The sequence below is a fragment of the Octodon degus genome, unplaced genomic scaffold (genome assembly GCF_000260255.1).
Source record: "Octodon degus isolate 3935 unplaced genomic scaffold, OctDeg1.0 scaffold00035, whole genome shotgun sequence".
Taxonomy (NCBI): Eukaryota; Metazoa; Chordata; class Mammalia; order Rodentia; family Octodontidae; genus Octodon; species Octodon degus.
In genome coordinates this window covers 3,714,102-3,725,455 of record NW_004524611.1, presented here as the reverse complement: position 1 = coordinate 3,725,455, position 11,354 = coordinate 3,714,102, and the positions used below count along the sequence as shown (strand labels likewise).

The 11,354-nt window shown below is 46.2% G+C and overlaps 1 protein-coding gene across 1 annotated transcript in view; it reads right to left on the bottom strand.

Moving 5' to 3' along the window:
* Positions 1–3,996: 3,996 nt before the first annotated feature.
* The window catches only part of Sun3 (Sad1 and UNC84 domain containing 3), a 21,474-nt gene continuing 14,116 nt past the window's right edge, over positions 3,997–11,354 (bottom strand). Inside the window, exons 7-10 of the mRNA XM_004630533.2 lie at positions 8,479–8,594; positions 6,762–6,929; positions 4,939–5,031; positions 3,997–4,238 (exon numbers count right to left, since the gene is read on the bottom strand). Coding sequence (XP_004630590.1) covers positions 4,119–4,238; positions 4,939–5,031; positions 6,762–6,929; positions 8,479–8,594 — 497 coding nt within the window. The 3' untranslated portion in view covers positions 3,997–4,118. The remainder of the gene's footprint in view (positions 4,239–4,938; positions 5,032–6,761; positions 6,930–8,478; positions 8,595–11,354) is intronic.

The window sequence follows — 11,354 nt, the reverse complement described above, 5'->3', positions numbered from 1 at the left end:
ACCAGAAAGATGCTGAAGTCACACATGCAAGTCCCTCCCTCACATCCTGGGCCCAGGAAACCAGTCTCCAGTCTATTTCAAATGCCTCCTTCAGGCAGAAGCAAAGTGCACGCCCGCTCCTTCAGTACAGCTGCTGTGAACACCTCTTGTCAGCAGGACCACTCCCACTCTGCTTTTTTCTGCATCAGGAATTGAACTCAGGCCCTTGCGCTTGCCAGGCAGGCGCTGTGCTGCTGAGCTGTCTCCCCAGCAGCAGGACCACTTCCCTTCCTCAGCTGCGTACAAGTCTGTCTCTGTGTGGCTTCTAGTCACCCCTTCACGTGAGTGCCACTGCGCATTGCATCTGCAGACATGGTATGCCGCATACCATATAGCTATTTTGTGATTTGGTCTTTTATTTTTTTGGTGGAACCAGGGATTGAACTCAGGCCCTTGTGCTTGCCAGGGAAGTGCTTACTCTACTGAGCTGTCTCCCCGGCCCCATGATTTGGTCTTTTAAATCTTGCACAAAATAACTAAAAGCTGTCATAAAGCAGGAGCACAGTAGTCATTTTGTCTCTTATGCTACCAATGGAAACAAGCAGGGAAGTCCTCCACCTGCAAATTCCGCTTATTTCAGGCAGTAGCTCCTTGGTGGATGCCTGGGGTCCTCTCAGCATCGTCAGAGGCCAGTTCTGGACAGGTCCCACCCAGAGAGGGGTGATCGCTGCCGCTCTCATCGATGAATGGCCAGCAGGATTTTGACTTTCACAAGGGGCAGGCTGGGCAAGCTCCTCACGAGTGCGTCTTGGCCTTTCAGTTAACAGGTGTTTCCAAGCTAAACCAAAGTGAAGCTTAGTTTCCTTTGCTGTGCTACTTAAGCCTTGTCACCGTCACAGCCTTTCTTCGTGCATCCGCTACCACTTTCCATCTTCCATGCTTAAGTCCAATTTCCATGCTTTCTTCCAATTTCCAAAGCAGCCTTAAAGGTCCTATATCACTCTAGCCTACCCAGCGACTTCTGCTACTCTAAGTTAAAGTGGAATCTATGTCCCCGAGTAGCTTGGAGGATGCTGAGTATTGCAGAAAACTGAAGACTTTTCTGTATGAAGAAGTCTGACTGTGTTAGCATGAATTCCAGCTGGGTTTTTCCTCGACAGTCATTCAAGGGTAACTAATGACTAGTCCCTTAAAGCTACCTACCTTTCAGCTAAGGTTCTTTACAGATGAATCCTGTAGCGCGAACCTCAGGAGCACTCGTCACAACCACGTGTTTTAGAGAAAGTCGAACTGCTGCTCTGGGAAGGGCTGCCCTTCCGAGGTTCTTCCGTGTCAGTGTGAAGGTCATTGAGAATACGGAGGAACTGAGGTCATTGCGCTGTAAGTGTTCGCTGATGGAAAACTGTTTTCCCCTACTTGTAATACATCAGTGTGTGTCAGGATGTTTCAGGGTTTCATGACTTTGGAATGCAATTAGACTTTAGGTGTGCTTGCTGCAGGCAGCCAGTGTGTTTACCTGGTGTCCCCTCTGTTCGTGGCGTGGGGCTGCACACTGGGATTAAGGGCATGCAGTACTGTAGCAGCCCACTGACTGGTTTAGCTGGGTGTGACTGGTAGGTTCACATCCTGAGTGGAATAACAAGGACAGGGAGGCCCGTCGACTGCTGCCTCTGCCCGCCCTGCTGTGCGCAGTTTCCCCTCTGCCACGACACTCTGCCTTTCAGCTGACTGGGGACGGGGGCCTCTACACACTGCGAGCCAGAGCAAACCTTTCCTCCTCTAACTTGCCGAGGCCAGGTATTTCGTCTCACTAATGAGAAAGCCAAGACCCTCAGCACGGAGATGAGGACAGGGCTTACTGGCCTCCGTCTGCCCTTGCAAAGCCACGGTCAGCTGCAAGCTCACTGTGAACCGATCGACCAGTGCGTATCACGCTCCTGTGTTCTACCCACTCCCTGAATGCCCACCTGTGTGGCTTCAGTCATAACAGGCATGTTGTCACAGAACACAGTTCAAATGACTAAGTAGATGCCGAAAATTGAATAGAAAGAATGTCTCTCCCCGGACATCTCCTAACTCAAGGGTGAAATACACAGTAGAAAGGTTAGAGAGATACCTTCAAAGATTCCACCTCAGTGCTTCAAACCAGCTCCAATACAGCAACAGCAGTGTGTCCATTGCGAAAAAGTTTAATCCTTCTGGTGTTTTTTACTAACACTTCTCACTGATGGGAAAAAATCTTCAGTCCAGTGAAAAGATGTGTATAGTTATTCAGCTCCATTTAAAAATTGAGCTCTTTCAGCGCCACCTTTCTTGGATTACGGACTCAGCTGGGGTTCTCAGGGCCAGTGCTGCTCTGCAGAAACGCGCAACACGGGCACCAGAGTTCGGAGATGTCCAGGCGGCACGGCCACAGAGGCACAACTCACTTCGGACATTTTCCCGGGACAGGGAGAGCGGGAGGTGTCCTTCTGGCCTCCACATGGCCAGATGCCAAGTCGGATGCAGAGGATGTGGGGTCGCCGTGCAAGCGAAGCAGTGTCCTTTGCGACAAGGAGACCCGGAGGGACAGCACGAATTCCACCCTGGACCACAGCACGAGGGACAGCAGCTGCCTCCGCGCTGTGACACACTCCTGGGCTCTCCTTCACCATCATTTTGGCATTGAGAGGACAGGCACGTGCCTGGGAAAGGTACCACCCTCCTCAAGGGGACCCCATCTCTTTCTCAAGGTTCCCTCATTGGCAGGCTTGGAGTTCTCCTTTTATTGAACACCTTTTTTAATCGTTGACTTCCGTTGGGAGATTTTTACACAGGAGGGTTACTTTTTTCTTATGTTTCTGTAAATGATACCTCCTTCCAGGTTGTTGCTTGTGTTTACGAGCGATACACAGATGATTGTTTTGTATCTACCATTTCACTGCAGTTTTTATTTCTTAGTGATTTATTTTTATTTTTTTATTTTGGTCTTTTGAGACAGGGTTTCACTCTGCAGCTCAGGCTGGTCTTGAGCTCACTTAGTAGCCCAGGCTGGCATCAAACTCACAGTGATCCTCCTGCCTCAGCCTCCCAAGTGCTGGGATCACTCACAGGCATGCGCCACCACACCCGGCTTTCTTTGTGATTTTTAAAAATCATACTGTTATATTTCAAGGAATTCATCAAAATGATCTGCAAACGGTCATGGCCAGAACGCCTCACTAATTTTTATCTCTGTTTTAAAAATTATCTGTTTTTTGTCCAAGGGCATTGACAAGGCCTCCAGACAAGTGTCCACAGTCATGGCGACGGTTGACACCCTTCTCTGGTGGGGAGGTTTGGGTTCGGGGTCATCCCTCAGAGCCTCAGCTTTTACAGAAGATGCTTGGATCATGGGGCCCTCCAGCTGGCCTGCTGTAGGAGTTGGGCTGGCAGGACCTTGGAGGGCCCCCCTCCCAACCCCTCCCTTCTGCTTCCTGGCTGCCGCGGTGTGGGCATCTTTCTCCCGCCCAGGCCCTTCCGCCACACTCCTCTGTGCTTAAGCCTTCCAAATGCAGATGAAACGGTGAGGCACAGTAAGCCTCTTCTCCTTTAAGCTGTGAGTGTTCGATACTGCGTCTCAGAAATGAGGACAGTGGCTAAGGCGTATGACAGAGAGAGAATCCAGAAATGAAGGGACAGCTGCCATTGTGAGAATAAAGGGTGAATGCAACCACCTTCTTTTTTTTTTTTTTAATTTTATTTATTTATGTGTGTGTGTGTGTGTGTGGCCAGCTCAGCCCACCAGGGAACGGGGCTGGGGGATTGAACCGCGGTCCCTCTGCTTTGCTAAGCTTGTTCTAAGTAGGTGCTTTAGACCACTGAGCCATCTCACCAGCCCCCAACCACCTTCTTTTAGCTACAAAATTACTTCTTAATGGTTTAGTTGTGTGTTTGCATTCTTAAAAGACAAGGCAAAAAAAAAAAAGACAAGGCGTGAGAAGGTTGAGTGTACTTGCGTTATTTTTATTAGTAGAACTCATTACATTGCACTGGCAAATAGGAACCACTCTGCGGTTCCTCCCCACGCCCACTCTTGCTTCCTGGGGTGCGGCCTCAGTCATCCACCAGGAATCTTTACCGTGCCACAGGCGTGGTCTCGGTCTTCGGCCCCAGCGCCTCTAGGTATGGTCGCTGGGGATGCCGTGGACCCTGAACCGATACAAACAGGTGTAGCGTGGGTGGCCCCAGTTGCTGAGGATTTTCAATCTCACACACAATAAGGGTTCAGAGATTTCGTGCTGAAAATGAAGCAAAGAAATAACAGTGAATCCACCTCAGAGAATTCCAGTGAACGTGGCTACAGTGCGACGCTAGAAGCCTTTTTTTTTTTTTTTAACATTTATTTATGTGTGTGTGTGTGTGTGTGTGTGTGGCCAGCTCTGCCCACCAGGGGGCGGGCTGGCTGGCATGTGGTGCTGGGGGATTGAACCGCGGTCCCTGTGCTTTGCCAAGCTTGTTCCAAGTAGGTGCTTTAGACCACTGAGCCATCTCACCAGCCCCAGAAGCCTTTCTTTATAACCCCCTCCGACATAAGCCTCTGCAGATACCGGTGTAAAGACCGAGGGGACGCGCTACTGGAGGGACACGTGGGGAGCGCGACGCTGTGACCTCCAGGCCGGCTGCTCTCCGCCAGCGGTCCCTGCTTGGCGCCCCCTGCCGTGCTGCACAAGAGCACACCTAGGAAGCCGGCTGCAAAGCCCAATGGAGGCGTCCAGGAGCCCAAGAAGGGGCGGCAATTAAACGCGAAACTAATGACACAGGTTCCTTTCTAACATTTGCGCTCATCATCCGCCGGCACCTGCAGGAACTGGCTCCCGGACTCCCGCTGAAACCCAGGTCCTTAGACGTTAAGTATTGTAGCGCTTGCATCCTCACGTGGCTTAAATCACCCAGTGAGGGAGCCGATCGCATCTTACCATGTCATGGGGCATTCGTTACCTGTAGGTGAAACGTTTGGACTGTGGCTTCTGTTTTGTTGTAGATGAACTGACCTAGGAAAATTTCTTCTCCTTCACATCTTCTCTTAAGGCCCTGTAGAGAGACCAAGAGGAGTGTGCAATGAATAAGTTTTTAGTTCAAATAAATGGATGTTGAAAGGAGGAGAGGGGGTGGGGGGAAATAAAATATATATCATGTACAGGTACGAATGTACTATGATGAATGTGATCAACATGTATATCTAAGCTGTACTAATGTAATAATAAAAACAACTGTGGTTCACCTGACGCTCTGTGTGCCCATTGAATAGGGGCTGGGCTAGCCCCAAGGACTCAGACTAGGGGGGCCAATGAGACTGAGGACTGGCCACAGGCTAAGGAGAGCAAGGGTGGCTAGCTGGCTAACTAGGTAGATACGGAGTTTAAGAGCTCTCTTTTTTATGTATTTGGGACAGGGTCTACAGGGTCTCACTACATAAATGGGACTCGTAGTGATCCTCCTGTTTTCAGTCTCCCAAGCGCTGGGATTACTGGCATGCGCCACCACTCCCAGCCTCGATCGCCGGCTCAGTGCGCCTCACGGCACACCGGGGATCAAGCCCCTGCAGCTGAGCTCTGCCTAAGCAGGCACTTTAGTCCGCTGAGCTAGCAGGCTGTCCCTAACTAGGTAGCTAGATGGACCACAGCAAAAAGATAGTAGTTAGATGCTAGGAAGACGAGAGAGAGCGAGAGAGAGAGAGAGAGAGAGAGAGAGAGAGAGGGAGAGAATATTTACATTTCTGATGAAAACATTGATCAGAGCAAATTAAACAATGTAAGGCAGTTATTTTCACAAACACCAAAAATCATGCAAGAAAAGAAAATAATATCCAGGTACATCCTATGGCTCTGGTGGAACAATACTGTCCACATATTCACCATGAAAATATTGATCATGATTGGAACAAAGAGAAGACCAAGCTCCTAGCTCCTCGGACATGGTAGACGTTGATTCAGCACAAGCCTTAGGGCCACACACGCGACTCTTATACAAAATGTCCAGGACGGGAAATGTTCATGGAGACGAGGAAGATCAGGGGCGCCAGGGGCTGGGGTGCGAGGGGTGAGTGAGACTGACAGCTAAAGGGTTGGGTGTTCTTTTTGTGCTAAATGTTAAACATTCTAAATTTTTTTTTTCTTTTTCTTTTTTTTTTTGTGGAACTGGGGATTGAACTCAGGCCCTTGCACTTGCCAGGGAAGTGCTTATTCCACTGAGCCATCTCCTCGGCCCAAACATTCTGAAGTTGACTGTGGTGACAAGTACACAAAGCCACTGAACAGTGCCCTTTGAGTGGGTGAGTGAGTGCTGTGTCACTTCTCTCCAGAAGCTTGGTTTTCAAAACAGGTCCAAAGATATTAGCAATTTGGGGGTAGCCGGGGAAGGCAGCTCATCTTCATCTCCACGGGGGGAGGTCACCACCAAAAATGAAGAAATGGTAAAAGCAAATATGGAGGCAAATGTTAAAATATGCCGCTAACACTGTCTCGGGTAGGAGCGTTGGGATATTTGGGGACAGAGATAAGGAACGACTGTTCCATCTTAAGCTTTATGGAAATATTCTTGCTCTATGAGTAAAACTTTGATAAAAGCAAACCATGAAATTAAATGCTTGAGGCCCGGCTCCCCCATCCTCTCACTTTGTAGATAACAAGGCAAAGCCTAGACAGCCCGTAACACAACGAGGTAGCCACACAGTGGAGAGTCCGGAGGGCCCAGCTCCTAAGGCTGGCCCTGCGCCTTCCGTCACCACCCACGCCGCGGGATGGGTTAAGCCGGTGTCTCACGTGGACAGAAAACGCCTGGGGTGCACTGGAAATGTTTCCTGACGGCGACACCTTCTCTGAGATGTGCTCCATGGTGACAGATATTGGGATGATCTTCCGGGCCAGCCTGATGAGGATCTGACCCTGGGAACCCGAAAAGGCCCAGCACTTTCCAGGGTGGACATCTGGCTGGAGGGAAAAGACTGAATTAATCTCTCGCACGGTGTTGTAAATCCACTGCTAGAACACTGGCCAGCTAGTCACTGCTGCTGGCAGGTCTCTCTGGTGCCTACCGATGCAGTACTAAGGAGACTTTATCAAACAGGAAGTGCCGGGCCCGGGAGTTAGCTCAGTAGAATAAGTGCTTGCGTGGCAAGTGCAAGGGCCTGAGTTCAATCCCCGGTTCCGCAAAAAACAAAAACAAAACAAAACAAAAAAAAAACAAACAAACAGGAAGTGCCCATGAGACCCCTAACTTTGGTTGTCTTTCTAGAGCACTCTGTGCCCCTGTCAACTGGAGACCGTAGCGAGGACAGCTGTGGTGGTGCAGGAGATGACAATCATGATGGAGGAAAAGTGAGCCTTATAATTTTCTAGATCTAAACTATGAGTACACCTGGATGTAAGAGTGTGGGTTTGACCCTGAAGCCAAATTCCAGTGTACTGACTTCAGTTAATGAGTGTTCTGCAGTCCTCCTGTCCACTTCCTCTGGCACGGAACTGGAAGGTTCAGTTGAAATCTAGTCTGGAAATAGGGGCTGAGGAGATGACTCAGTAGAATAAGCGTTTTCCTGGCAAGCACAAGGGCCTGAGTTCAATCCCTGGTTCCGCAAAAAAAAAAAAGGAATGGAAATAGCTCAGTGGATTAAAGTGGTTCTAGGGTCCCAGGGTTCGATCCTGGGCCTGCTGTGCCAGCCCTGCCTCTGGGGCACGCTGAGAAGGCAATTGAGACTGGGCGTGGTGGCCCGCGCCCGTAATCCCAGCTCTTGGGAGGCTGTAAACAGGTGGATCACTATGAGTCCAATCTAGTAGTGAGACCCTGAACACTCTGTAGACCCTTCCCTAAAATACAAAAAAAGGAAAAAAAAAAAGTTAGTTTGGCCGGGGAGATAGCTCAGTAGAATAAATAAGTGCTTGCCTAGCAAGTACAAGGTCCTGAGTTCAATCTCTGGCACTGCAAAAAAAAAAAAAAAAAAAAAAAAGAATGAAAGAAACCTAATCTGGAAATTGCTCTTGTTATACTTGGACTTAATGAGACCACATGGCCTGGGTAGCACTTAGCATAGAGCCGGTGCTTAGAGACGCTGCGCTTTTATTTTTTTATCTTATTTTTTATTTATTTATTTATTTTGCAGAACTGAGGATTGAACTCAGGTCCTTGTGTTTGCCAGGCAAGCATTTATTCCACTGGGCCATCTCCCCAGCCCAGCACTTTTAATCTTTGTTGAATGACTAAAGTTTTCCATCTAAAAGGGAGGACACAGAAACAGAGTAAATGGAAGATGTGAATGTGTACATTCTGAGAAAGAGACAGATCTTTAAATAATAAATAATGATAAATTAACCGATCACAGTTACTAACCATCAAATAAATAATCCACATGGTGTAATGACTATAAAAATATGAGATTATTTCAGAGGTCAATGTTCTTATATTACCTGCACTTTAAGTACTTTATGTTTTCTGGAAGGTAATAATGAAATCCTAAAAGACAAATGGGTTAACTCAGTTTTTTACCTGAAGAATAACATCTGGAGGCATTGCATGATTTAGGAACCCTATTCCGTGCCAGTACAGCTTTGACTTATTATTTGTGTAGCTTTCCGAGGTTTCAGACTCAACAATGAAGGCCCCTACAATATAAAATACTTTTTTAAATTAGAAAAGCACATACACAGTTCAATACCTATCAATCAGGTTATGACAATGTCCTTGGGAAAATTGTTGCTGGGAGAATATTATACAAGAAGCAAAATGCACAGTCATGGAATCCGTGGGGAAGACGAGACTTCGTTTCCACTGACATCTGTCTTACTGAGATAGTCATGTGGGCCTTGGACAATCTTACAAAATTTCTATTATGCAACAGTCAAATTGGAGCTGAAAATAGTGTACAGACTGTTTATTATCAAAAAATACATATGGTGAGCAGGGGAAATAGCTCAGCAGGCTAAGTGCCCGCCTGGCAAGCACAAGGACCCGGGTTTGATCCCTGCTACTGCATGCTGTGCAGGTCCCGGAAACTGGGGTGCGCCATGCTGGCCACCAAAACCAGGAGTAGTGGTGCATGCCTGTAATCCCAGCGCTGAGGAGGCTGAGACAGGAGGATCTCTAGGAGTCTGGGCTGCATAGCAAGACTCTGTACCAAATACATAAATACATAGATTTTTAAAAAATACATATGGCAGGGCCGGGGAGATGGCTCAGTGGAATAAGCGCTTCCTTGGCAAGTGTAAGAGCCTGAGTTCAATCCCTGGTTCTGCCAAAAAATAAAATAAAAATAAATAATAATAATAATACATATAGCATTCCATGTATTCACAGCTCATATGATAAATGAGATTTCCTGCAGCTCTGTTCACTTAAAAAGAGAGAGATAAACAGACAAAAGAGAACTAAATGTCAAAATTGACCTACAAGCTATTTTCATAACCCCAGTTATACTTACTCACTGAACAGTAATTTTATTTAAAGTTTCTTTTTTTTTTTTAAATTTATTTGTGTGTGTGTGTGTGTGTGTGTGTGTGTGGCCAGCTCAGCCCACCAGGGGGCGGGGCTGGGTGGCATGTGGCGCTGGGGGATTGAACCGCGGTCCCTGCGCTTTAGCTAAACTTGTTCTAAGTAGGTGCTTTAGACCACTGAGCCATCTCACCAGCCCCACTGAGCAGTAATTTTAATCAAATAAAGATAAAATATATTTATAAATAGTATCCCTTCAGATTATTTTATAAAGAAAATGTGTTGTATACCACAAAAATAGAAATGTAAACCACTTCCTCATATTTCATTTGGGTAATGCGATGTAGTATTAAAGGCATGTGCACTTGACAGAATATTTGATTTCCAGAACTTTCTATGTAAGATTACATTATCTGAAATAGTAAATGTGAACTCAGGTTTGTTAAACATTTAGTCTTTAGTCTCCTCTATAAACTTAAATTTTATTTTACATTTATTTATTTATTTATTTATTTATTTATTTATTTTTGCGGAACCAGGGATTGAACTCAGATCCTTGCGTTTGCCAGTCAAGCGCTTATCTCTACTGAGCCATCTCCCTGACCCCTTATAAACTTAAATTTTAGATAAATATAGATTTGTTTAGTAATAGTCATGTCTCATACAATATTTAGGACATATTTATTCTAAGAAAATTATTTGCTATTTGTCTAAAATTGAAATTTAATGGAATATTCCTTCTTTTACCTGGCACCCTTATGAAATATACTTGTTTTTCAAGGCTGGTACTGTGTGCTCACCCCATTAAAACTCCTACCCAGCCTGGCAAGCACCCAGTTCTGAGTTCAATCCCTGGTACCACACACACAAAACTCTTACCCAACTGATCAGAAGGAAATACTTTTTCACATACAGATGTGGAAACTGTTCCCCAGCATAGAAGCTTTTCACAAAACAATGCATTGTGAAATTTTTAAATAATTTTTAAAAAAAAATCCCCAGGCCCAGGGAGATAGCTCAGTAGAATATGTGCTTGCCTGCCTAGCGCAGGGTCCTGAGCTCAATTCCCAGTACCGAAAAAAAAAAAATCAAATATATTCACTTTTTAATTTAGTTTTTTAAATCAGCTTTTCAGATCATTAAGACACCATATAATTGATCAAAATGCACCACAACTAGGGGGAACTACCCACTCGGGCCCCCCTTCTGTCCCTCTCTTGGACAGGACCTTTCTTTCTCTCAATAAATATATTCTGCTCATTAAAAAAAAAATGCACCACAACTTTCAGAACAATCAATTAACCCCCAGAGAAACCCACAGCAGTGAGCGCGCTCACTTGCCAGAACCCCTGCTTCGGGCCTGGACCGTCCCAGCTGTCCGCACAAGTCCGCCTCGGCCGGACGTTCCTTCCCTCTTTGCACTCTCAGCGGGCGGCCATTCTGAACATGGCTTCTCCGTCTAGCGGAATACTAGACGGCTGAGTTTCATGTGCGTGATATTCCTTGGAGTCTGATTTTTTTTTTTTTTCTTTTTTGTAGGAGGGCTTTAACCACACATTCAATTTCTCTACTAAGTGGAAATTTCCCTTCGGAGATGGCGAGGTGCATGTCCACAGCCCATGCTTTGGAGGATTACTTTGAAGTGGAAAACCTTAAGAACATGACCTGATTCTTAAAATGACTTTTAAATGATTCTTTAAAAACTGTCACTCAGTGATTAATAATGTTTTTAGCTTCATAATGCATAGGCCTTTTTATTTATGATATAGTTCATAAGATTTTCAGCAGGGTGTGGTGGTGCATGCCTATAATCCCAGCACTTAGGGGGATTGTTGTGAGTTCAAGACCAGCCTGGGCTACAAAGTGAGCTCAAGGCCAGCCTGAAGTGCATAGTGAGACCCTGTCTTAAAAAGACTAATAATAATAATATAAAA